The sequence below is a fragment of the Cladophialophora psammophila genome (assembly GCF_000585535.1).
Source record: "Cladophialophora psammophila CBS 110553 chromosome Unknown aczJe-supercont1.3, whole genome shotgun sequence".
Lineage (NCBI taxonomy): Eukaryota > Fungi > Ascomycota > Eurotiomycetes > Chaetothyriales > Herpotrichiellaceae > Cladophialophora > Cladophialophora psammophila.
The window spans coordinates 950,934-975,922 of NW_006912924.1; the positions used below are offsets into that span (position 1 = coordinate 950,934).

Genomic DNA, 24,989 nt, shown 5'->3' on the forward strand with positions numbered 1-24,989 from the left:
TATTTGGGACAGCGTTTCTCTTCCGATGCTTCTAGACCTTTGCAGTGACATCGGTATCTGCCCATGGAGTTTGAGCGAAAGATGCATGCCTGAACACGAGGGGACATCCCTTGCATGCCCTTAGCGAGATTGTCTTGTGTAACTAACATTCAGGGGTCAGGTTTGAGTTGGTTCTACTTGGCCCTGCGCCCTCAGGCCATCTGATTGGCCCACTGGGATTCAGCCTCATTGCGGTCAAGGCTGCATCGAGCGCTTCCAGGATGAATGAGCCCCTGAGCTGCCCTGGGCAAGACTCGCCACCTCGCCGTGGCTTGGCAGCTGTACCAAGAAAAGCTGTCACCGACATTCATTATCATTAATACAGTACAAGAGTCTCATTACCGGTTGTTATGCTGATTCTCATGATTTCTTGTTCTCATTATCCCTACCAATGGCGCTAGCATCTCACCCAGCCTCCGAGGTCGCCGGCAAAGAGGAGACCAGGGACCTTGACACGACCGGTCTCTGCCTTCTTTCTCTTGATGGCGGCGGGGTGAGAGGGTTGTCGAGCCTGTTCATTCTCAAAGGGCTCATGACAAGGCTGAATTTCGAGCGACAAGCTGTTGGACTGGCAAGAGTGAAACCTTGCGACATATTTGATCTCATTGGTGGTACCAGCACTGGAGGGTGAGGATTTGACCTAGGGTCCAGGAAGTTTTCCACACCATCGAAGCTAACTCGATCTCGCAGAATCATTGCCATAATGCTAGGACGACTTGAAATGGATGTGGACGAATGTATCAAAGCATATACAGCAATGATGAAAAAGGTCTTCAAGAACAAGAGGAGTGCGTTCTTTGTGTCTATCACGGGCAACGTGAAAGCCAGATTCTCTTCGAAGACGCTTGAGACGGCAATCAAAGAGGTCTTAAGGAGCAAAGGGTTCAAGGAAGACGACCTGCTCTTGGATGAGGCAAATCCAGAAGCCACCGGAAAGTGCAAAGTGTGAGCATTCAATCACTCCTTCGAGTTTTTGTCTTAGAACTAATGTCGTGGTCAGCTTCGTCTGTGCCAAATCCCAGGAGGGAAATCACATTAGACGGCTGAAGAGCTATAACGTCCAAGGAAGGCAGGAGGAAGACAACCCCAAGATCTGGGAAGCGGCTCTTGCCACTTCGGCTGCACCGTCTTTCTTCGACCCGGTGCAGATCGGTGCATGCAGCTACGTCGATGGTGCCCTTGGCGCCAACAACCCAGTGAACCAGGTCGAAGAAGAGGCAGCGGACATCTGGTGCGAGGAAACAGGTCGACTACAGCCGATTGTAAAGTGCTTCATTTCCATCGGCACGGGCCATGCAGATTTCACGACCATCAAGAACAGCTCACTGAGGTCTGTGGCACACAGTATTGAGAAAGTCGCCACCGAAACCAAAAAGGCAGACAGCGAATTCACCGGCAGATGGAGAGAGCATCTGGACACCCGCTATTTCCGTTTTAACGTCGAGGAAGGCCTGCACAGTGTACGCCTGGCCGAGTATAAGCAACAGGCGGTCATCGACGCAGGAACTCGACTCTATATGGATGGCCATGGAGTGAAGCGCAAGGTGCGAACATGCGTCCAGAATCTGAGACAAAAACGATGTATGTGAGTAGCGATTTAGGGGTGTCCGAAGCATGGAGTTGATCTTCTTCCCTAGATGAGCCGGATCGAGCGTTTTGCCTTGAGCAGACGAAGCTTGAAGAACAGCGGGAGAAGGCCGAGCAACGAGACCGAGATCGTCCAAAAATGCTGGGCACCACGAGCGAAATATGTCCGTGATAATCACCCCCTCCACCAACCCACACATGTCTTGAGCGCAAACTGACTAGGTGTAGCGGAACTGGTCGAGAGAGGCGACGCCAATCGACGAAAAGCCCCCAGCACCGTCGGCAAGGAGGATCTCCTCAGCGCGCAAGAAGACTTCACCCGCGCTCTGAGGGGGATGAACTCGCAGAACCCGCTACCCAAGGCCAAGGAGTTTGCCCGAATCTACCAAAAGCTGATGTCCACCTCCCTGAGACTCAGCCATCTGCTCGCCTTCACGGAGAACGAGCGGATGGCATACGTGCGCGAGGCCGAAAAGCACGGGACCTTCGCCATGGAGCATGCCATCAGGTCACAGAACGACCAGCGCGTCTCGCAAATGAGGTTCTACATGTCCTGCGTGCACGCCAGAGAAGTCTGCCTGATGTCGGAAATCGGCAATGTGCCGGCCGACGCGCTGCTATCGAGGCGCGATCGAGCGTTGGAAGAGATCTCGGTCTCCCTGAGCGAACTTCAGAGTTTTGAAGACATGGACATGGCTGTGTACGAGGTTATGGCGCGGGAATATAGCCAGGCTTTATCGCGTGGAACGCGGGTGTAAGGGTTGGGCTGGGCTGGCCATCAGGGGAAGCCTTTGGGTTTTGCATTGTTTGTTTGGTAACGATTCATCCGTTCGGAGCTGATGTATTTGTATTCATTCATGATCGCCTAGCATCTATGTCAAGGAAATGCCGACGTCGGAAAAACAGCAGCTGTGCGTAAGGCTCCTTAGTACTCCGTGCCCGAGCTACCACACAAGGCAAAAACACTTCATTTCTAACGCCCTCTTTTTTGTTTTTTGTTTTTTTTTACACAGCCCGTGAAATTCCAAAGCCCACTTACGCATCGCTGTTCCGAAGTCGATTGTCCTCCGCTTGCTTGCATTTTTATGTCGTCCCATGCGCCTCTCTTGGCCCCCCGAGCCGAACCACCTTGTCTGTCGCCCATCCGTCCCGGGTCATAACAGGCTAGCCCCCCGACAACACGAAAAGTCTCGATGTTTCGTCAGTCGCATATATATCGTCGTCGTGCAAATCCAACTCCGGTGTTCAGTTTCCTTTTTTTTTGGGCATTCCCTTCCCGGTCTAGTCAACGCATGTGCGTAGAAACCAGGCTCGGCTCCAGCGGATGCGGGTACGCTGGTGCAACGTGGATTGTCGAGACCGAGTCGTCCGGGTAGATGTCGTCCTGCCTGTTGTAGAACGGGTGACTAGAGACCTCGGAGCCGCCACCTAGCGGGCGCAGCGGCTGGTTCATGGAGCCGTTGTTGTAGCCGTAGTTGGGCGGCGGGGCGCCGTAGTGTCCGTGACCAAAGCGCTGCGCGCGCTTCAGCTGTCTGTATTTCTTGAACCACAGCGTCGCCACTATTAGGAGGATCAGCGCGAAGCCGCCCACCACGCCCAGTACGATGTACGTTGTGGTGTTGGATGAGGAAGAAGAGGATGAGGACGAGCCTGAAGGAGACGATGTGGACGCGCCGTCGCCTGTGGGATTGCTCGAGAGGACGTCTGAGTTCGAGCCCGTTGACGCAGCACCGCCTCCGTTGTTCGAGCCCGCCGTTGTGGGATTACTGCCGGCCGGCGTCGTCTCTGCCACATTGTTTGCAGGCAGAGCGGTATACCCCAGAGATGTGCAATAACCGCCGTAGATAGACACTGCGGCAGCAATGTTCACCGATGTATCGCCCACGGTGCACGACTCCTGGATGCACGACGTGAGGAAACTTTCGGCCGCAGCCTGCAGGTCACCGCGACAATAGCAGCTGTCCAATGCGCCGAACATGTTCGTCGAAAAGACGCATTGGTCGATCGAGCAGCCGATCGCTGAGCCCAAAACGTCGGTCGTGCAGCCGTATTCGACCGTGAAGCACGACTGCACGCATGTCTGCTGCTCCTGGAAGGCCGTGAGGGTGTAGATTTCCTGCGGCTTTGGATTGTTCGTTTGCGCCACCGCGACGGATTGGAAAAGCAGAGAGCATAGACATGCTAGGTATAGTAGATGCCGGTCCATCGAAAAAGGAAACTCAAGTAAGGCAGCTGTGTTCTTCCCGCAATGGTACAAAGTCAGTTCCCTTGACCGCGACTTACGACTGAAGCATCAATGAAAGATAGAGAGATGTCTGGCGCATTCCAGCCCGGCTGTGGGAAGATAACAGCACTGAAAGGCTGGGGGAGGCTCAACAGCAGTGCTCTCGCTAAGGCGGGTTCTGGACCCCTCCTCGCTCTCCTTCATCATGCAGAATTAGGGGGCTCCATACCAGGTACAGGTTTGGAACTTTGGAGCAAGGCCGCCACGGTCAGGTGGCATTTCTGGCAGCGAAACACCTGGCCCTGAAGCTCGTATAGCGCTCATCCTGTTACAAGGGAAAGCCCAGTAGTCCCGGGAGAAGCTTGGCTGACACATGGGGAGGATGGTCAAAGGTCAGGCTCGGCAGGGCAGATGAGATCAGAAGATGATGCTGTGTTCAGGGGGGGGGGGGAACAGAATTGGGACGAGGCTAGACCCGGAGAGGCAAGCAAGCACAGGGGTCTCGTATTGCTTGAACGACACACGCGCCGGGCTTGTGCCTGTCAAGGCTCCATGATATTTGCTCTGCCAATGGTTCCTGTCTCGGCGTGAAAGTCTAAATGCGATCAGTCTGCCCCTTCGAGTATCGACGGGCTGCTAGCGTGTGACGAACGATGCACGCGAGGCACGCGAGGCTGGTTATATTGATTTCCAAGGCTTGGCGCTCCCGGCCATCCCGATTCTCAGCCTTGCGCCATACTTTCCCAGTAGGCACATTTAGATGCGCGTGACAAGTGAAGCTTCACAGCGTCCCACGATGTGTGTTCGCATAGCAGTAGAGTAGTGATTGGAGAGAAAAGGCGCGTGCACACACACAAAAATACCCAAAAAATCCTGCCTCATATAAAATGGCAAAAACTTACCACAGAACAGTCAACCTCTGGTCTGTGATAAGCGAAACTCGCCCCTTTCAGGGTTGGTTTTTCTCGGCCGGTTATCCTACACATTCTATACAGTTGAAATCCGATCGGGGCGGGAGTTGAATCGGGGTCTTGCTGCCTGCTAACCCGAGGTTAGTTCGACCTGACAAGTCCTAGATTATGTCGTTAGAGGAGGGCAGTTCGAATCATTCGGAATCGAGGTCCTGATGCCTGCTAACCCGCTGTTAGTTCGACCTGACAGGACCTGGATTGCATGGTGTGGAATTGGTGGTTCAGTTCGGATTCGATATTCGCCCTTGTTGTGGTAAGGGGGTCTTTGTGTGACAGGGAATCAGCACAATAAAAATATATAGGACATAATTTTTTTTTCTTTGTTTCGACCCGCTTGGGTTGGAGGAGGTCATGTGCTGCTCTGATAACAATTGAGGCTCGCTTGGCGGCTTTGCTTCACTCAGGGAGTCTGAGGACCACTCTGCCTCCAATCTCGAACCGGGCAAGCTTCTCCATAATATCGTTTATCTCGTCAAATTCGAACACAGCGATTTCAGGCTTCACCTCTCCCTTGACCGCCATCTCTAGCAGTTCATCCATCTCCTGGGCCGTACCAACGGAAGAGCCCACAATGGTAAGACCTGCGCAGTACGTTAGGACGCTGGACCATTGGACTTTGGGATTTGGGAATGCTGGTCAAGAACTCACTTCTCACAACCATCATGAACGGCGAGATTGGCAAGCCCAATCCCGATCTGGGCAGCCCGATACACACCAGGGTCCCAAGATTTCGGAGCAGCTTCAACGCCTGATCATATGCAGCGTCGCTTCCAACGGTGACGATGACAGCATGGGCTCCGAATCCATTCGTCAGACGCTTGACTTCTCCTTCAACCTGTCACAGTGATAAGTACAGTCCTCTAGGATTCATGGAGAAGCATCCTCACGGAGTCAGTCTTGAAATCGAGGAAAACGCTTGCCCCAAGCTTCATGCACATTTCCTTCTTTGAGTCTCCGGTGTCGATGGCAATCACCTTATACCCGCGTTTGGCGGCTATCTGGACGCCACTGCAGAAGATTACTCGGGATGCTCAAGCCTGATCACTAGATAAACAAGGACTTACAGATGCCCTAAGCCTCCTCCCGCACCGGGGAATACAACCCAGTCTCCTGGCCGCAGTCTTGCTTTCGCGAGGGCAGAATACATAGTCAAACCCGCTGTTCGTTGCAAGGTCAGACGAGGTAGCTGGGAGCTGGGCTAGTCCAACCTACCACAAAGCAAGGGAGCAGCAATTTCAGACTTCAACCCTGCCGGGATCCTAGTGGCATGCTTCACAGGGGTAACGATGTACTCTTCCCTGAGTCAGTCAGGGAACCTCTCAAAGGAAGCGTGAGATGATTTGTTACGTTGGAAAGTGCCCCTTGTGTTCTACCAGCAAGTCAAGTCAGTCATGGCAGAGCCATCAGCTATACCCCCATGCTAGCGAAGGACTTACCCGCCCAGAGTTGACCTGGTTTGGACATGCCGTGGGATTATTGGCACATATCTCGCAGGAGTCGCATGTGCTGTACTGCCATCTTTCCACGGGCGAGGTCCGCGAGTCAGTGAGAGTCCTGTTGCATTGAGATTTCCAAAGAGCGTGAGATGGACTGACTTGATTCCTACCCTGGAATTCATCATCTCCTCCGGAACATTAGGCCCAACTGGAAAATCGTCAACGTCGATGATCCGATGGACCTGGGGGGCGCTCACGCTGAATCACGTATCCTACACCTTCGTGGCCAGCAATGTCGGTGCTCATCGGGGTTTCGCCATATATGCTGTGAACATCCGAATGGCTTTGTGAAATTTCATAAAGCCAGGTCAGTCTGCCGCAGCTCTTGACCAAAAGACGAGAGAATGCCGCCCGCTCACCAGAAGCCGGAATATTCCAGTTTCACAAGCACTTCACCTTCTTTCGGAGATGGCACCTCGATATCGTTCCTGATCTGGAGCCGAGCACCAGGTTGGGGCTTTTCGAGCCATGCAGCGATCTGCGTCTTGGGTATGGTGGTTGACATTCTAGGTCCCACAACCTTCCACACTCTCTTCTTTTTGTTGTTTGTGATCTGATAGACTTGGAACGCAAAGGCGAAAAGGGGGGCACGAACTAGGAAACACGCCGAAATATACGTCCCTGCCCGCTTCCCAGTCTCTTATCGCTAGCTGGACTTGAAAAGACCCACGAAGATGGCTCGCCGGAATTGCTGCCCTACTCTCATTCAGCCTTGCCTTTGCCAAGAATAGATCTCCTGTGTGGGCAATTTTGTGGGCTGTGGGGGACGCGAAAAAATGGTGGGCAGCGCAGCGGCTGTTCTCGCTTGTCCGACAGTTACCCGTCACCAGTTTCTCCGCTCTCCTCCCGACTTTTATCTCCAGGATTAGCAACGCCCAACGGAGTCTGGAAGTTACGGAGAAGTCTTGTCTGGGTCCGGGGTTATGAAGCTCGGAGACAAGAAATTTCTGCATTGGGCGGCGGAAGGGGACGACGAAGGACGCAGAAGATCTTTGTGCCTTCCCATGTTGCTTTAGATTGATGTCATTTGACTCGTCAGACACAACATGCCAAACCCCCTGAGGACGCCTTTGTATCTCCCAGCCTTGTGGGCCTCAGCGGAGACCCCGTGTAGAGGAATTCTTCTCTGTGTATCTATGCAAAACACCGTTGCGCAAAGCCCTCTCCAAAATCTTCTCTCTCGTTGTTACTCGCTATACCTATGTTTGCATGTAGGTATTGTGTCCTTCTACTGCCACTCAGAACGCATCCCCGTGATGCGTCGTCCTTGCCGACTCGAAATGTTGAGCGCTCCACTTTCTCATTTGCTCGCCCTTGAAGTAGACCAACGCCATGAGCAGATGCGCAACGAGGAGAATCACGGCCATCACAGCAAACGGAACTGTATAGCCAGCACTCGTATTCCACGGCACAATGGCGTAGCTGATGCCGAACGCTGCCAGATTCTTCATCCCATTGTCGATGACCATGACAGTATCCATTTTTGCTTCGTACACGTCGAGGAGATAGGCGAAGGAGATGCTGAGGGACGAAATGAAGCAGAAGCTGACTGAAATAAGTGTGGTTGTCAGCGTTTCAAGTCCCGAAAGGTGCCTTTTGCGGAGAAGCCAGGTACATACCGAAGCACGACCCAAATAGAGGCGCAACCCAATGGCATTTCTCCTGAGTGCAAATGCCAAAAAGAAGCGAACCACCAATCCCGACCACTCCAGTCACTATGAGAAGTGGCAAACGGCGCTCCGGCTTTGGCTTTCGTCCTTCTTTCCGCGTCAGTCGGGTGAAGAGTCGATCTGCCAGCACGCCGCAGAACAGCATTGCCAGCCAGGTGCCAATCAAAGGCGCGATGAAGGTCAAGCCAGAATTCCCGACTGAGAACGGATACACCGTTAGGTAGGTGATGGATTGAGTAGTCTGTCTGCTGTTAGGTTTGTGGGCCACACCTGAAGCGAGGAGAAATACCAGGGTGTAGCTAGTGACTAGCAGCGTGAGAGAAAAGAATGCCGTGTTGAGAATGATGACTGGGTGTCCAAAATACGGAAGTATGGTGGCGAGTCCATGGGCGACGCTATGATAGGCGTAAGCTAACAAGCTCATTACTTCAGGCTTTTGAATACCACCAGACCTATGCTCCTTCGGTGGCCCTCCTCCACTGACAGGCCAAAATCGCAACTCATCCTTCCATGACCTCGTTAACGTAGTTGTTTCCCTTCTACATCGTGTATACTGAGTTTCTGGCAGTAGAAATATCATCAAAACTGCAGCACCGAACGTGATAATGGCTAGAATCCATTCGATCCAGCGCCAGCCGAGAGCCCTGGTACTATAGTTTAGCATATACGCCGGGGGACGATGTGAGTACACAGACTGGTTCTGAATGATAAAAGCTCCAATCAGCGGCCCGCCAGAAAACCCGCTGGCCTGCAAGATGCCGATCCATGTCATAGCTTTCGCTCTGTCCTTGAAATGGAAGACATCGCCAACCAGCTGAGGTGCCAGTGTTTCTGGAGGCGCATAGAACATTGAAGCCAGGGTCCTAGCAGCGACAAGACTGCCGAACGATGTTGTGCGCGCTGCCCAACAATCCATGCAGGCGGCCGCTAGGGAGCCGAGGATAAAGACGAGTCTGATACCGTATCTGTTACCCAGGGGCACCCATAGGAAGGAAGAGACGCCGTAAGCCAAGAGAGGGCCGCCCACAAGGTAAGTTGAAGTGTCAAACGAAGAATGAAACTCCACTGGGATGATTTGAAGGGCGGGCGCGATGATGATCATGTTTGACGTCCCCAGCAAAATCCAGAGGCCGACAACGAGGAGGATAGTGAGCTTCCGTGAAGTGCTCCATGATAGAGGATCGTGAGGATCGAGAGGATCGAGCGGATCGATAAGTGCGTCTGGACGCGACTCCTGGCTCTTGTTTTCGACCTCCGCCGAGCTGTTCTCAACATGCATGTCGAGCGATTTACTGGCAGCGAGCATTGTGAATTACCAGAAGATGACTCTGAGTGAAGGACTCGCGCGGCTAGGATTATTTGAAGATGCCCCTTTCTAGCAGTTCCACAATAACAGCCAGAGGTTATCACCCGTCAAGCCTTGGCTGGGAAGAGGATATAGTTGTGGTTTGTAAGGCATCCTCTCTCCATCCCAGGGGAAAGTTCGGACTGGTTACACATCCTCGTATGTACACATACCCCTTTCCCCGACCTGATCTGGAGGATGGTTTGTCGGGCGGAGATAGGAGCTTGGCACACAAGGCTGGAGTTAGGGTTGGTCTAGATGTTGGTGCAACCGTTTTCCGCTCAAACAGCATGTAAGATCCGACAAACGCCCTTTAACATTTCGTAAGGATTGCTGACTGGCCACTTAGGATGTACCCAGGAACCCGTCGAACAGGCGGATTCAGGAATGGGATTTCTCTGCCTTGACCAGGAACCCAGTCACTCGTTGTCTGCACGGCTGAGCTATCTTTCAAATTTTAAACAGTCGCTTAGCATTACCCGAGTAGATCTCACGGACTGCCCCCTCCTTGAACAACTTTTTGAGCTCATCGTCCATTCGCGTAGCCATTCCTGTCAGTGCTGATGCTGGCGTGTAGGGATAGTCGCTGCCATACAGCAATCTCGACGCGTCCGTCATGCGCAGGAGCCCGTGAATCTGGTCGGGGAACGGGAATCCAGCCAAGTCGAAGTAAAACCTTGAATTAAATAATTCCTTGACGTGCGATGAGTCCATAGCCATTTCGCCGCCTAAAATCCGCGTTGCAAAAGACGAGAACCTCTCAACCAGGGGCGGCAGTGCACCGCCACAGTGAGAAACGAGATATGTAATATCTGGATAGCGTGCCACAGTGCCAGAGAGAATCAAATTGACCACCGCCCGTGTGGTGTCAAAGAAGAATTCAAGCATTGGTGCAGGATACTGAGAGAGAGGCCTTTCAGCTTCTGGCAGAGTCTGCGAGTGGCATGTGGTCGGATGCATGAATACTATTGCTTTCCTTTCGTTCAGCTTCGCGAAAACTTTGTCAAGGCGGGCATCACCCAAATAATACCCGTGAGCATTTGTCATAAGAGCGAATCCCACCGCGCCTAGGCTATCTAGAGCGCGATCAATCTCCTCAACAGATCCAGCAACATCTGGAAGCGGTAGGGATGCGAAAAAGGCGAACTTGTTGGGATGCAACCGACAGATACGGGCGACTTCGTCATTCGACTCTCGAGTAATCGTTCGGCCCAATACATCGTCGTCTGGCTTGAGGTGTGTCCCTGGGGATGTAATGCTGAGTATGGATTTGGAGATGCCCAACTTGTTCATCAGATCGATGTGCGCCTCCGGCGTCCATGCCTTGAACGTGAATGAGCTCGCGCATCTTTGGTGGAGAGCAGGTGACCTACAGGGATGGCAGGCATACCGTCTGGCCGATCAAACCCGTACTCGCGACAGAAATGCCGCCACACCCCAGGCACAACGTGGGTGTGAGTGTCGATTCGCTCCATTGTATGCCCGCTGCCCAGAATGGGACCGATTGAGATGGAATTTTGGATTAAAGTTTACTTGTTCAGTGTTCAAGGAAGTATAGGGAATCCTGCAACGAATGGTCCAAGAGGGATGTTAATATGTTCTCCAATCCAGCAACTGTTTCGTGATATCAACAGGATATGAATGCAACCTCTGGCAAGAAAAAGGGGGTGTGCATCGGAAACGGAGAACCGAGACCTCTTAAAGCCGATTGGGAGCTGAATTGGCACGGTTACGCTCGGAGTTGGAATCAGCAGGCTGAGCACCAAGCTTCCCGACGACGATCGAGAATAGATATGAAAGAGGCTTTGGATGTCCGCTTCTTGCGAACCTGGAGCAAACTCTTGTCACAGCTCAACAATCTAATCCCCATGAAATGGCCGCGCCTCCGACAGTGGAGGTATATGTCCTACCGACTGGGTACCTCTGGCTACCCGATCGCTGGATCTTTGCGGATGGGGACTTGAAAGTCCGCCATTTGTCTCCAGATTATAGTTTTCTCATTCGACATTCTTCGGGTCAGAATCTATTGTTTGATCTCGGTATGCGCAGGGTCAGTCTTTGTCCAGGATTTGGTGGTTAGGATGCTCCAAAGAACGTGCTAATAATTCTCAATGGCAGGACTTGGACAATAATCCGAGGGTGATCAGGGAAGATTATAGCGCGATTGAGCCCTTTGTTCCCAAGGATGCGCACGATCTGCTCTTAGGTGGACCAGTGAAGCCAGAGCTCGTTGATATGGTGGTGTTGAGTCACATGCATTTCGACCATACCGGGGATGTTCGGCACTTTCCTCGATCTAAAATAATCGTCGGACCAGGAACGCGAGACTGCATCCATCCAGGATATCCGGCCAGTGATGCTTCGCCCTTCGACGGGTCGGTTCTCGCTCACCAGGGATTCACTGAGCTGGAAAGATCGCAGTACAGCAGACTGAGGGATGGTTCTGTGCCGTCTTCCTTCAGCTTCGACGAAGGGGTAGATATCTTTGGCGATGGATCTTTCTTTGTACTGGATGCACCAGGCCATATGCCTGGTCATCAAATGGCACTAGCACGGACTGGCGAGGATGAATGGGTTGCTATGGGAGGCGACTGCTGTCACCACAGGGATTTGCTTGAACACCCATCTCGCGACATCAGCATTGATGTGGGACCAAACGGTCAGCCTGGGTTTCACAAAGATCCGGTCAGCACAAGGGAAACGATCCACAAAACCCGGGCGTTACACTCAAATTCGAGTGTCTTTGTGGTACTTGCCCATGATGCTCAGATCGATGGCATAGTCCCGGTGTACCCAGAGAAGCTGAACGGGTGGCGTCAAAAAGGCCTGAAGACAGCAGTCCGGAAGCAAACTTTGACGTTGGAGGAGGTCAAAACGAGATACAAGTAGTCATTCGGACACAATCCACCAAATTACTATGTCACAGCTGTCGTTCACAAGAATCATCGTTGGTGACGGTGGATGTACACCCTGCCATATCACTGGCGATGGCTAGTTGCCGGCTGAATACCAATTGGCACGGCGACCGAAGAACATAGCACGCAAATGGCACGCCAATCAATGAAAATGGTGTCAGCGAGATGTGTAGAGAGCGACGAGGACCGCAGATACTAGATAGGGAGCTCATAGGAGGTGGTGTTAAATTTGACCTGTCAGACCAGTAATTTATAGGCGATTCAGGTTGTTGACCAGCGAGCTGACTCGTCAGACAGAATTAATTTACTCAACCGCACAATCGGGTATAAATCGGAGAGGCCTTGGCGTGAAGCTGTTCAAGTTGGTAATCCCGAGGTCGCAGAGAGCGGGATACGGCGGTTGTTCAATCAACGTACCTCGTATGAGACAGAATATTCGAAGATTCAGGTGCCCGTGTTGAGAGAATACGGTGCTGCAGATTGCACCTGTGGGTAGCGAAAGGCAAGTGGGAGCAGTCGAGAAAGTCTTGCTATCAAACTCCACAAACATACAAAAGACAGCTTTCTTCCCCGATATACCCCTTCTGCTGGCACGGCCGCAGCCCAGATACGCTTTTGCCTCTGCTGATACTGCTGCAACACACGTGACGAATCATACCACATTCCCTGGATGAAGGGCTACCAGGGAGGGGACAAAATGCCGGATGCCCAAGTCCGGAAGCCCGAACTACAGGATCAGGACCAAACGACACCACCGCCTTCATACAAACGGCGGCGGATAGCTCTAGCTTGCACATCCTGCAGGAATCGCAAATCACGTTGCAACGGCGCTAGGCCTTCTTGCAGCCTCTGCGTCGAACTCGGTTTCGAATGCATATATCAACAGCCCGCTGCGGGCAATGCCAGGCCTCCTCAGCTGCAGCCAGGCTATGATGAGCGGTTGCGGGCTATCGAGGACACGCTCAGGCTCCTCGTGAACCGAAACCACGCTCCGTCGGATAGTCCTGATCAGCTGAACCCACCAAGCCACGAGCAAAATCGGCCAACTCAAGAAGCCAACACCTCTGTCCAAGAGCCAAGACAGGCGCCGAACGATGATGAAGACGTTGCCATCCTCGACGAAGATGAATCTCTGCAGCAAAATGCGGAGGACTCTGTTGATGGCATGGCGGCCATCACGGACCCGGAAGAAACTGAGTCGAGGTTTTTTGGTCCATCCTCGAACATAGCCTTGCTCCGCCATATATCCGATGCTACTTCAGCTACATTGAGAGCAATAGGGCAGTCTCGACATTCGGAAAGTGGAATAAATCAGCCCATCGTCTCGAGACTAGCCTCTCCAGTCACCACGACCCTCTCAGAGACGAGCCCCATCGCTCGACACCACATCAACATTCGGTCCCTCCCTCCCGAAGCGCGCGCTCTGCACCTCATCAGGCTTTTCTTCTCGGATACCGGAATGCTGTTTCCCTACATTCACGAGCAGGACATTCTACGTACTTACTCGGCGGCGCGGCGAAATCGCTTTAGTGCCGTGAGCCGTTCCTGGCTATGCCTCGTAAACGCCATATTTGCTTTTGCAACCTACATCAGCGCTAAGCCTAACCAGTCGGCTGAAAAGAATGCCGCCGAATCAGAGATATTCATAGAAAGGGCACATGCTTTGTCGGCAGAGATAGAGATGAAATCAGCCAGCTTAGAGACGGGTAAGTGCTTTGGAACAATTAGTCCCTCTTAGGCCGAGGCCAAACTACATTTGCGATACCGCAATGCTGGATAATGTCACTGATTGGCGGCAGTTCAATGCTTGCTCTTGATGGCACAATATCGTCAAGGCACTCAACGATCTGACCAGGCCTGGAACCTGCATGGCCTCGCAGTCCGTGCAGCCATCCAGCTGGGACTACACTCGCAGACGGCTTCTTCTGGACTGAACCTGGTCGAAGCTGAGATTCGCAAGCGGACATGGTTTGGCTGTATGATCCTGGACAGGTGAGTATACAGCCATCAAAGCGGACCGGATACAACGTCTCACCGGCTCTAGGACACTAAGCATGACCTTTGGTCGCCCTTGCATGATGCCTAACTCCATTGTGAAACTAGACCTTCCGTTGAATCAAAACTTGGAGCGATTGACAATGCTGGGAAACTCTGCAACGTCAATGAGCAGCTTGGACCCGCCAGACACAGTTTGCCTTTTCACGGCAACCATGTAAGTTTTCCCCGCGCCTTGTCAATGGGCGGTTTAACTGACCGCTGCCAGACAACTGTACTATATATTAGGAGATATAATCCGCGAACTCTATGGAGGCAATGTGGACGTTGATCCAGGGCTGACCGTCCCAACAATGCTGGAAAGGACTGTCGTTCTCGAACAGAAACTAGCAGCCTGGAAGCACAACCTATTTCCTCAGCTGCAACGAAGGCCATGGGATACTCTCGATCCTGATACCGTCTCAGTCTCCGCCTGGGATCCCGTTTTCGACAGACTGAGCGTCATCATTACGCTCAGGTATCTCAATACGCGGATCTTACTACACAGACCCATCTTGAGTGCCTTCTTACGTCAAAGAGCTCGTTTGAAGGGATCTGGAGAACCAGTCGAGCAGGAAGATCCCTTCTTTAATGACCTCGGCGAACGAAGCGTCAAAATTTGCCAGCAAGCCGCCATGGAAATTGTCGAGATTGTCCACAAGACGAGCAAGCCGCCTGCATTACTCGGGGCGTGGTGGTTCACGGCCTACTACAGTAAGCACTTTGCTTTTGAACACTTACCCGAGATGACTGCTGACCAAATCTATGAAGCATTCAATGCGGCTCTCGTGATATTCAGTTGCATTTTGCTAGAGACTACCCCGTTGAACGTACGGACTACAAATGGTCCACAGGTACCCCCCGCCGACTCTTTGGATGAAACCAAAATGGTCGAAATGATTACGCGACTTCGGCGGGCAATAGAGACGCTTCAGCGGTTCGGCGAGGGCACCAAATCCGCAAAGAGAATTAGGAAGACTCTTTTGAAGCTGGTGCAGATATGCATGACACTTGTGCAGTTCAATCCGGAACACGGTCCAGCCATCTTGTCTGCCTTGTCCTCTGGTCAGCAAAGCGAGACGGCCCAATTGAGTAGCCAGAGCAACAGCCTCTCTTTGCAATCTCAAGGAGGAATGGATGGGAGCATGGCGACGAACGGTCTCCTGCCGACCATGGGCCAAGACGACCCGTTCGCAGCCTTTGACATGAGCATGCACCAATATTGGACGGACAACAGTCTCGACCTGTTTGCAGACCTTGTCGGTGTTGAGCCAGGTTTGACGGCAATGATGGCCGGCTGAAATAGAGACACACCCAGCCTGTGGCCGGGGAAATAGGAGGTAGTATTAGATTGAACGTTTAACCACCTCTCGAGGATGGAGCCTTCGGGCATTATCTTGACTGCTTGGAATTGGACAAGAGGCACCGCAATCTTGGCCGACAAATTCCGTCTCATTATCGTCCATTTCGCCTGTGAGCGAGTCAGCTTGGGCCCTTGGACACGCCATTCCGTTCTTTCCCCGTTCTTCCCTCCACTTCAGTTACTTACCTCCGGACAGCAAACCCCACATGGCTATCTTATTGGTAATATCAACGACGCATCAACCTCGACAAACATCTTGCCTAGGGACCAGATCAACAGTTTTGTGTTTCAACAATATCCTCTTCAAGTAGAACGAAGCCGCCCAAGATGAAATTGCCGTGGACCAGACTCATCCGCTTCGTCGCCACCGACGGCCGCCTACTGCGCGGCGAACCGATCCTCCCCAGCGAGGAATTCGACCTGGGCAACGTCACGGAAGCCGACCAGTTGAAGGCCAAAGTCATCGTGGGGGACGACATCTTCGACACGACGGGCAAGACGAAAGTGACGGATGAGGTCGTCACGGTGAAGAAGATCCTTGGTCCGTTGGCGCGAGAGGAGGTGCCGATTCTGAGATGTGTCGGCTTGAATTATGCAAAGCACAGTAAGTTCGATACATATATCTCACCGCCCGGATGTCGACCGGCTCGCTATGGGGTTCATGCCATCATCAATTGCCAATGGAAGTGAGTGATGTTGACATGGAGGGACCATAATACAGTCAAGGAAGCCGGGCGACAACCGCCGCCGTTCCCCTTCATTTTCTTCAAGCCGAACACCACAGTCCAGGACCATGATGCTCCGGTGGTGATACCAAAACTCGCCCAGGACGACCAGGCGGATTACGAAGGAGAACTGGTAAGATTCCACACGCCACACCGCCCCGACCTCTCTGGGATGTGTCACAAGCTGAACATTTCTTGTCTCCTCTTCAAGTGTATCGTCATGGGCCGCGACGCGAAAGACGTCCCCGTTGAACAAGCCTTGGACTACGTGGGCGGGTACACAGCCGGCAACGACGTCTCGTCGCGTAAACTCCAGCGCGACCCGGAACTCGCCGGTCGCGTCCCTCAATGGGGCTTCTCCAAGGGTTTCGATACATATGCTCCCCTGGGCCCGTGTCTCGTGGCCCCCGAACTCATCGGGAACCCTGCAGAGCTGCACCTGAAGACGATCATCGACGGCGAGACGCGGCAGAGCGAAAGCGTGTCTGATTTGCTCTTTGATTGCGCATATATCATCTCCTATCTGAGTCAGGGAACGACCCTGCAAAAGGGCAGTGTCATCATGACGGGGACACCAGGAGGTCAGTTGCTCTACTCTCGCGCGCGGCGTGATGCGAACAGGATTCCTATTCTCAATCTCTAATCCCCTCTCCCTCCCTCCCTCCCTCCCTCCTTCCCTCAATCGTACGTTCATTATTCTCGATATACTGACCCCGGCCGGTGTGGACGCACAGGTGTCGGTTTCGGCATGAAGCCCCCGCGATTTCTCACCCCGGGCACGAAGATGGAGGTGTCGATATCGAAGATCGGCACGCTGCGGAACACGGTCCAGTTTGCCTAGGGCCCTGGGTGTTGTTGTCCTCTAGTGTCGTCGGGGGTTTGTTTGTTTTGCATGCATACATACAGACATACAGTGCAGAAAGCCCTCCATCCCGTAGGACAAAAGACAAGCGCGTACGCTATTAGATCGGCTTGCATAGATACAAAACAAGGCCGGACTGAACTGTTGGAGCCGATTTTAAACCGAGCTTTCATGGCCGAGCTGAGCTGGCTCTTCTATACTAAGAGTACTGCGGCAAGCCCAAGGACTCTTGAGAACTTGCACCGTGCACCGGCGGCCGTTGGCTGGGGCTCATGGCCTTCCTCATTCGCACACTCTGCAATCGAACTTGCAGCTCCTTTTTCGTCTCCTCCGTGACTCCTCCCTCGACAACGCCCATGGCGGTCTCGATCTCGGCCTGTTCCTGCTCCAACAGCCTCCACCGAATCGCCTCTTCCTCCCAGAAGAACAGCATGCCGACGACCTTGCGCTGCGCCGCGACGCTGATGAAGGCCAGCTGGTGTGCGAATTTCGGAGTGATCCTCGTGGTGTCGATGCCGAGCGGGGCGCTGGGGTCGATGATGCCATTCTTGACCAGTTCCTTGTGAATGCGCGCGGAAATTTTGTTGTTTGCTGGTTTTCGATTATTCAGTGTTTCGTTAGCCGTGTAGATCCAATGCGGATACGTGGTTTGATTGATGTCGGCCCCTTACGAGTTATGCCTGCCATCAGCGCGCTTCCGGCGTCCAGTGTCATGGGCGACCTTTGTGCGGCCTCGGCCCTTGTGACCTGATGCGTCCACAACGTATCCTTCTCGTCCATAGTGAGATCAGCATCCCGCTCAGGGTTGTCGTTGGCGAAGTTCGGAAAGGCATTGGTCATGAATCGGTTGAAGGAGAAGCCCATCTGGCCAGATGGTTTGCGATACATCTCGACTCCTGACTGCGAGTATTTGGATCGAGGCGGCAGATGGCATCAGTGGGCAATCACTGGCATTATGTACAGAAGTGACAATGAATAGTGTTTGTGCCATACTAGCCAGCCCAGCTAAGGATTCTAGAACGCGCCCCGGTGTTGTACAGGTGTGAGGATCATGTGGTTCGATCGCTGCTCGATGATGGTAGGCTGCACAGCCTATTTCTAGGCGTTACACTGCCCCGCATCCGCATGGTGAGGGAGTCGCGAAGGTCGCATTTTCGCTAAGTAAGCCGGGAGGTTCGTTTGCGCGACATTTCTTTCTGGAGGAGTCTCCGAGCGGACTGGATAAGCGAGGATCGTAGGTAGAAGGCAGAGTATCAACTAGTCACCTGGCATTGGAAGTCGCCCGAGCTCGAAGCAACACTCATCAACAGGATTGAGGATCATGAAGCCCGTCTTGTCAGGGTGTGTGACACCACGAACGGAAACATGCAGCTGTTTTGGTGGCGGGGTTGAGCGTCGAGGCGTTTGTTAGTTCGCTTAGGGACCGACAAGGTGTTGATGCGCCCTGTGCGCCCTGTGCGCCCTAAACAAGCCCGACAAGCCAAGCCTAGTGGCCCGCACAACTGCGGTTTCACTGCGCTCTGCAAATGACATGACGCTTCCACTTCTTCACCTTTCGCCTTGCCTTCACGTGCTAGTCTTGTGTCAAAGGAAATGCCCTTTGCGGACCCTGCAAATCTGTCTGCTTATCTGACGGACGATTCGGTGCCCCGCGATGCACCCGCCCAGACAGCTCATCGTCAAATTGCAAAGATTGAAAAGGGTGGGACACCATTGCTGACCAGGATAGGATTCAAAGGTTTGAACAAGCCCGGCTATCCTAGCGTACTGTACTTCAACGTCTGCCAGCGTTATCAGTTCACCGCCAGAATGCCACGATCAACAGATCGTCCCCCCCTTGTCCCCTTCGACCATGATGTCAGGAACAAAACTCGACAGGCACCTGTGGGCACCAAAAGGAGGACTGCGAGAAGGGGAAGAGGAAAAGGACAAGCGAACGCCATGCCGGACCATGTCCGGCCTTCCAATCATGCTCTTCCGCCATGCTGCTTCTCTAATGTTACTTGTTACTTCAGAAGAAATGCCTCCACTCCATCGGCGCTGAATTTGACGTCACATGCAGAGGCTTGGTTCCAAAATCCCCCCCTCTTCGGCGTGGGCAGTTTCAGGCTGGTGGGCTCGCTTGAGCAAAATGTACAAAGAGGGAAACACCTCACGCGACACCATTCCAGCAAAACCTCGCACCCGAAATTTCCAGCACTGAGCCCAATATACTTCTTGCACTGCGTCACTTGAAGATGTAGACATGCCTTTTCTTCCATTTGGTGCATGATTATGCTGGCTGACATGCCAGATTTACAACATTCCTCGCCGGCCAAAGAATTCAATGTGGTCACTAGTGCAGTACCGACGGATCGGAAAGCAGGTCGAGCACGAATGGCAAGAGAAGGCTCAAAAACAAGGTCACAACGAGAAAAAGAGTGCTTTCCGAGATGCTGAGGCTGGGTCAGAACAGAGGATACTGAGGGGGTCCAGCGGTCCACTGGAAGAGGAGTCCTCCGAGGAACGGCCAGAATCGGTGGGCGGCAGCGTCGGTGGGAGTGGGAAGATCGTCGTCGATACGACAGGCGACGATGACCCTATTGATCCTCACAACTGGCCGCTACTCGCAAGGTGCAAGAATATTGCCATCCTATGTCTCCTTATATTCTCCCAGGGCTGGGCGAGCGCCGCAGACTCGATGGCGAACTCGCGAGTCAGTCAAGACTACGGCGTGAGCAGGGTGGCGGCCAATCTCTCTCAAGCCCTGTATCTTTTGGGCATTGGATCCGGATGCCTCTTCTGTGGTCCTCTCTCCGAGACTGTCGGAAGGAACCCAACTTACCTTGGAGCGACCGTCTGTTATCTATGCTTTGTGCTTGGTACGGCGTTGACTTCGAACTTGGGGGGGCGGATTGTTTGCCGATACTTTGTTGGCGTCTTTGCCAGCGCCGTCCTGGGTATCAATGGCGCCAGTGTGAGCGATCAGTTTCGCCCCGTCAAGCGGGCGTTCGCATTTCCTGTCATAGCGTGGGCAAACGTTGCTGGTAGGTGCTCTTCTCTCGGTACCTCTGTTCACTGTCTGGCTAACTAGGATGCAAAGCTCCCATGCTCGCACCGGTCGCAGGCGGATGGTTGGTACAAGATCGCAGCCTCAGTTGGCATTGGACTGACTGGGTCACACTTATCATTTCCGGCATCGCCTTCATCATCGCCTTCCTCTTTCTCCCCGAGACCTACCTGCCGATTCTGCTGGACTGGAAAGCCAGACATCTTCGTCGTGTTTCCGGATTGTCCGTGTACGTATCCAACCACGCTGAGAAGGAATCGCTCCTCAAGCGTCTACGCGAGACCCTCCCTATGCCGGTCATCTATTTCTCAAGCGAACCTGTCGTTGCGGTGCTGGGTGGCTACCTGATCCTCGTCTACATCCTCATGTTCACTTTCTTATCTGGGTTTGACTACATTTTCAAAAAGACCTACGGGCTGTCCGACGGGCTGACGGGGTCTTGCTTCGCATCCATTGCCGCTGGATCTACATTCTTTACCCTGTTTGCGCCAGCTCTTTTCCACTTTTCACGCGTCCACACTCACTACGTGAGGCAAGCCTGGATCAAGCCCGAATACAGGCTGTGGCCGGCCATCGTCACGGCGCCGTTGATGCCCATCTCCTTGTTCTGGCTGGGCTGGACCAATTACCCCAGTATCTCACTGTGGTCGGGCCTGGCGGCTTGTTTCTGTTTTGGCATCGTGGCGACGGCCGTGTACGTCAGCAGCTACGAGTACATTGTCGACAGCTACACGAAACACAGCGCCGTCGCGCTGGCCAGTATCACGATGGCGCGATATCTCATTGCGGGGACGATGGTCATGGCCGCGAGGCCCATGTACACGGGGATAGGGGTACACTGGACCATGACTCTGCTGGGGTGTATTGGCTTGCTCCTGGCGCCTGCTCCCTTGTTCTTCAGGCGGTATGGGAAGAAATTGAGGGCGAAGAGCGCATACGCGGCGTCATGATGATAACAATATTGGACATGATTCTTATGTTTACCGTTTCCCTCTACCGATATTAATTCATTCTCATGTCCGTACCAGAGCCCTGAACACTTGTCGCTTTGGATTCCGATATAAGCAAGCAAGCACGTGAATCAGGCAGACGCAGTTTAACCATGTGGTTATGGTTGCTCACCAGCATAGCCTCCTTATAGGTAACTCCATGGCCCAAATGCAGCGACTCATTCTCTAGGCCCTCTGCTGCCGGGGAAATCCCCAGATCGACCGAGTGGAAACACGGATCTCAAAAGGGATAAGGACTGTTTTTAAAATTGTTTGAATGCGTTCCCTCGCACGAGGTAGGTCCTCATTGATAACAGAGATTTGCACCTTGTCCTTGTCCTTGCCACATTATCGGCGCCGAATCAGGATCTCGGTCATGATTCTCGCGAGCTTTGCTGTGTTGTGCTATATGTGACGGACGCGCCGTGCCTAATCCACCAGCCTTGTTTTTGTCTTCACTGTCATTGCCATTCTTGTTATGGTACATGAAGGTGTTGCTGTTGCTATGCCTGCTCATCGCTTGACCTCGGGCAGCTGATGTATATATCCCCAAATACATTGTTGTTACAAAATATAAATCCGCTCCGTCCCCACAACCACCACCGCCATGAGCAGTGGAGCACCAATACCGAACCTAAACGAGACATTCATTCACTTTCTTCGCTTCATCTGTATCGGTTGCTGTTGCTGTTGCTGCTGCTGACAATCGACAGCCGATAGCTGCAAACAGAAGCTAAGAGGAGCCCGTCGCAGATCCGCCCTTCCGACCCGCCTCAGCAGCGCGCTCGCTGCCCTTTTCGAATGAACCGCCCGACGCTTGGCCGCCCTTGGATGCGATATCGCGCTGCAACAGCCAGATACGAACCGTCAGCAACCACCGCTCTTCTCTCTACAAGTACACGCAGCACACAGGGAGAGAATTTGTTGAGGGGGCAACCACGGGAGTGAGTAATGGCGAGGGAAGAATAGCTGCCTTGCTTGGCTTGCTTGATTGCTGGCTTACCTGCTTGTCAGGGTCCATGCTGGCAAAGCCGCTGTTGTGACTGGCCTGGCCGCCCTTGGGAGGCGATCTCCTGGACCTCTTCCTTGGGACGGCTGGCGAAGTTTCCGGGGTTGGCGATGTCGGTCAATTTGTGATGTAGGTTTTGTGCTGTGATGGCGTGAAAACTCGCAAAAATGATGTCTCTGTTGTGGTGGTCTTTGTGAAGAAACCGAAGATGAAGTAAGTGAGAAACAAGCAGCCCCCTTTATAGAATAGAGTGTTGCTGATGCTGCCCCTACAGAGGCCTGACGTCATGACTTGGTTCCTGGGTCACTTTATGTCATGGAACTACTTCATTGCATATGAATTCCAACTGGGGAAAACATGAAGTTAAGCTGAAAGCCTTTTAGGATGGGGAATCATGGGCCTCTAGCATCACGATCGAGCCTCGGGACACATTCCCGCCCATCCAGCGGCTGTATATTTGAGGTGGAGCTTGCCGAGCCCGCACACCCTTTGTGAGGTCGAGGTTCTGTCCAGGTTTGACGTCAAGGATTCCGAGGGGGAAAGAAAAGGGGAAGAGAAAGGCTGTGGAATCATCAAGATGCCCTTGATGTTATGCTTTCCGGTATTTGGTTTCCGATCTCCGGGATTCTGTTCAATCGGAGAATTTCTAGACTAAGACGAGATGTTCCGGCCAATGAATGCCCTCGTACCCCTGGTGCTCTCCAGCCTGGTGTATTGCTCCCCCTGCTCCCCGCGGCGCTGTGTAGAGGTATCCAGTATTTGTTCACTGACTACTCCATCGTCACGTAGAGCAGAAATGAGAGCCTACGATGCACTGATGTGATGTTCCCTTAGTACCCCCAAAAATCCCGGTCAAGGCCGTCTTGTAGATCGACAGGCTGGGACTAAATCAGACGTCACGAGAAATGGGCTCCGGATTTCCTTTCCGACTGAAGATGGGGTTTTACCCTGTGACACACTTGGATGCCTTATGTATGTAGGCTCTTTGGCATTTAGAACGAACGCGATGCAGCTGGGAAAACATGGGACGTGTGACAGTGATTCCGCTTCCCCAGATCCACGGTCCGGGTGTCTGACCGCAAAGGTAGCCATGCCGAAACACGTACTCCGTACATACTAGTACGTATCTACTCATACATTCGAGAGTGAAGGGACGAGGATCGGACACCCTGTGACATCATCCCCCACTCAGGTACCACCGGTACGTCAATGGGTTTCGCATCCGCTCGGACCTCCCAAGGGCGACAAAGTCAAAGCAAGCAACCCGGATCCGCCAGTCAACACAATATGGTGACCACTCGGGCAAAGAGTAAATCACAAGGCCAAGAACAGAAGGTTGGAGCGGCCGCCGAGGGAGAGACAGGGAACAAAAGGTCCCGCGACGACAAGGAGGAGGAGGAGGAGGAGGAGGAGGAGGCACCAAGCACGAATCCCAGTGAGCCGAAGACGACACAACGGAAGAAGGCTCAAGTTGTGAAGGGGGGCGATACGACGAAAGGCGCACGCGACTACGACGGCAACGACGGCAACGACGGTGGAAAAGAGCACAAGAAGAAGTCGACGCCAAAATCAAAGACAGATCAGAAGGCGAAGGAGGAGAAGAAGGGCCAGGGCCACGCCGGGAGCATTCACGGCAAGAAAGTCGAGAACCTCCTCGAGCATTTCGGCAGCCTTCCCCTCTCCGACACCGGCCTTGAGGAACTAGACAGTGCGACACCGGAGACCATATTAGCGCTGCTCATGAACGCCATACTGTCCGCAACACGAGTGTCACATAGCATTGCAGCGAAGACCACCGCTGTCGTGGTCAAGGCGGGATACCACAAGCTTGACGTCCTGAAGAAGAGCACGTGGGAAGAAAGGACAGAGTTACTGACCGAGGGCGGATACACTCACTATCGGTAAGTCACAGTCCTCGCCGCAACAGCCTTGCAACTGATCCGGGGAAATCTAATGGAGCGAACGGTCTGTATGTAGGGAAAGGACAGCGACTTTTATGGGTCAGCTGGCGGAGCTGGTTGAGGAGAAGTACGGTAAGCTTTAACTAATATAATATCATTTATTATGTTATCACGACGAAGACGACGACTGTTTTTCTGGGTGCTCGTTTATCCGAACCTACCTACTGACGGCTCGAGCGCAAGACGGCGATCTCAACAGGATCCCAGGACTCGCATCCGGAGACCGGCGCAAGATCCGGGCAGAGCTCCAAAAGATCAAAGGAATCGGCGACGTCGGCATTGACATCTTCTTCACCACCGCGCAGCACGTGTGGCCCTGTCTCGCGCCCTGGATCGACCCGCGAAGTCTGAAGACGGCCGAGCACATCGGCTTCGGCGGCGACGTGCAGGCCCTTTGGGACGAGGCCGGCCGCAAGCCCGAGTTGATGTGTCGGCTGGCGTGCGCTCTGATGGATGTCCGGCGGGAGAAGAAGGAGGCGGAATGGGCGTGAAGTCTGACAGAGAACAATGCAAGGACTATACTGTACATCTCCCGAGAAAAGCTTTTTTTTTTTTTTTTCATTTTTTTTTTTTTTTTTTTTTTTCAAAACCAACTCCCAGCTTATCCACCTTCGTGACGGGGCGATGCTGCTCTACCTGCTCTCCTATTACTCGAGAAGGAAAAATCCTATTCGCTAAATACATGCAACTTGTGATTTTGATGAAGCCGATGTCTTGCTGGAGGCCCGCAGCGCATCTGGACTTGCAAGG

The 24,989-nt window shown here is 53.1% G+C and overlaps 11 protein-coding genes across 11 annotated transcripts; 6 read left to right on the top strand and 5 right to left on the bottom strand.

Moving 5' to 3' along the window:
- Window positions 1-430: 430 nt before the first annotated feature.
- Window positions 431-2,384, top strand: A1O5_02532 (uncharacterized protein; the record flags this gene model as incomplete). Its single annotated transcript, XM_007743146.1, has 5 exons — window positions 431-666; window positions 730-984; window positions 1,040-1,620; window positions 1,677-1,790; window positions 1,855-2,384. The coding sequence occupies 5 exons, from the start codon at window positions 431-433 to the stop codon at window positions 2,382-2,384; spliced, it is 1,716 nt and encodes a 571-aa protein (XP_007741336.1).
- A 527-nt stretch (window positions 2,385-2,911) lies between these two features.
- A1O5_02533 (uncharacterized protein) lies at window positions 2,912-3,832 on the bottom strand (the record flags this gene model as incomplete). Its single annotated transcript, XM_007743147.1, has 1 exon — window positions 2,912-3,832. The coding sequence occupies one exon, from the start codon at window positions 3,830-3,832 to the stop codon at window positions 2,912-2,914; it is 921 nt and encodes a 306-aa protein (XP_007741337.1).
- Window positions 3,833-5,217: 1,385 nt separating this feature from the next.
- A1O5_02534 (alcohol dehydrogenase) lies at window positions 5,218-6,822 on the bottom strand (the record flags this gene model as incomplete). The annotated part of the gene is made up of 8 exons (XM_007743148.1): window positions 5,218-5,402; window positions 5,470-5,656; window positions 5,709-5,829; window positions 5,886-5,979; window positions 6,034-6,119; window positions 6,258-6,465; window positions 6,515-6,600; window positions 6,677-6,822. 8 exons carry the CDS (start codon window positions 6,820-6,822, stop codon window positions 5,218-5,220), a joined length of 1,113 nt encoding a protein of 370 aa, XP_007741338.1.
- Window positions 6,823-7,555: 733 nt separating this feature from the next.
- A1O5_02535 (uncharacterized protein) lies at window positions 7,556-9,266 on the bottom strand (the record flags this gene model as incomplete). Its single annotated transcript, XM_007743149.1, has 3 exons — window positions 7,556-7,866; window positions 7,937-8,631; window positions 8,683-9,266. The coding sequence occupies 3 exons, from the start codon at window positions 9,264-9,266 to the stop codon at window positions 7,556-7,558; spliced, it is 1,590 nt and encodes a 529-aa protein (XP_007741339.1).
- A 516-nt stretch (window positions 9,267-9,782) lies between these two features.
- On the bottom strand, window positions 9,783-10,807 carry A1O5_02536 (uncharacterized protein; the record flags this gene model as incomplete). Its single annotated transcript, XM_007743150.1, has 2 exons — window positions 9,783-10,655; window positions 10,706-10,807. 2 exons carry the CDS (start codon window positions 10,805-10,807, stop codon window positions 9,783-9,785), a joined length of 975 nt encoding a protein of 324 aa, XP_007741340.1.
- Window positions 10,808-11,205: 398 nt separating this feature from the next.
- A1O5_02537 (uncharacterized protein) lies at window positions 11,206-12,221 on the top strand (the record flags this gene model as incomplete). Its single annotated transcript, XM_007743151.1, has 2 exons — window positions 11,206-11,382; window positions 11,451-12,221. 2 exons carry the CDS (start codon window positions 11,206-11,208, stop codon window positions 12,219-12,221), a joined length of 948 nt encoding a protein of 315 aa, XP_007741341.1.
- Window positions 12,222-12,944: 723 nt separating this feature from the next.
- A1O5_02538 (uncharacterized protein) lies at window positions 12,945-15,582 on the top strand (the record flags this gene model as incomplete). Its single annotated transcript, XM_007743152.1, has 5 exons — window positions 12,945-13,953; window positions 14,047-14,239; window positions 14,292-14,459; window positions 14,511-14,995; window positions 15,053-15,582. 5 exons carry the CDS (start codon window positions 12,945-12,947, stop codon window positions 15,580-15,582), a joined length of 2,385 nt encoding a protein of 794 aa, XP_007741342.1.
- A 389-nt stretch (window positions 15,583-15,971) lies between these two features.
- A1O5_02539 (uncharacterized protein) lies at window positions 15,972-17,210 on the top strand (the record flags this gene model as incomplete). Its single annotated transcript, XM_007743153.1, has 4 exons — window positions 15,972-16,248; window positions 16,366-16,502; window positions 16,581-16,950; window positions 17,104-17,210. 4 exons carry the CDS (start codon window positions 15,972-15,974, stop codon window positions 17,208-17,210), a joined length of 891 nt encoding a protein of 296 aa, XP_007741343.1.
- Window positions 17,211-17,430: 220 nt separating this feature from the next.
- Window positions 17,431-18,119, bottom strand: A1O5_02540 (uncharacterized protein; the record flags this gene model as incomplete). Its single annotated transcript, XM_007743154.1, has 2 exons — window positions 17,431-17,822; window positions 17,903-18,119. 2 exons carry the CDS (start codon window positions 18,117-18,119, stop codon window positions 17,431-17,433), a joined length of 609 nt encoding a protein of 202 aa, XP_007741344.1.
- A 1,438-nt stretch (window positions 18,120-19,557) lies between these two features.
- Window positions 19,558-21,230, top strand: A1O5_02541 (uncharacterized protein; the record flags this gene model as incomplete). Its single annotated transcript, XM_007743155.1, has 2 exons — window positions 19,558-20,257; window positions 20,314-21,230. 2 exons carry the CDS (start codon window positions 19,558-19,560, stop codon window positions 21,228-21,230), a joined length of 1,617 nt encoding a protein of 538 aa, XP_007741345.1.
- A 2,335-nt stretch (window positions 21,231-23,565) lies between these two features.
- A1O5_02542 (uncharacterized protein) lies at window positions 23,566-24,730 on the top strand (the record flags this gene model as incomplete). The annotated part of the gene is made up of 3 exons (XM_007743156.1): window positions 23,566-24,179; window positions 24,256-24,311; window positions 24,423-24,730. 3 exons carry the CDS (start codon window positions 23,566-23,568, stop codon window positions 24,728-24,730), a joined length of 978 nt encoding a protein of 325 aa, XP_007741346.1.
- Window positions 24,731-24,989: the final 259 nt, after the last annotated feature.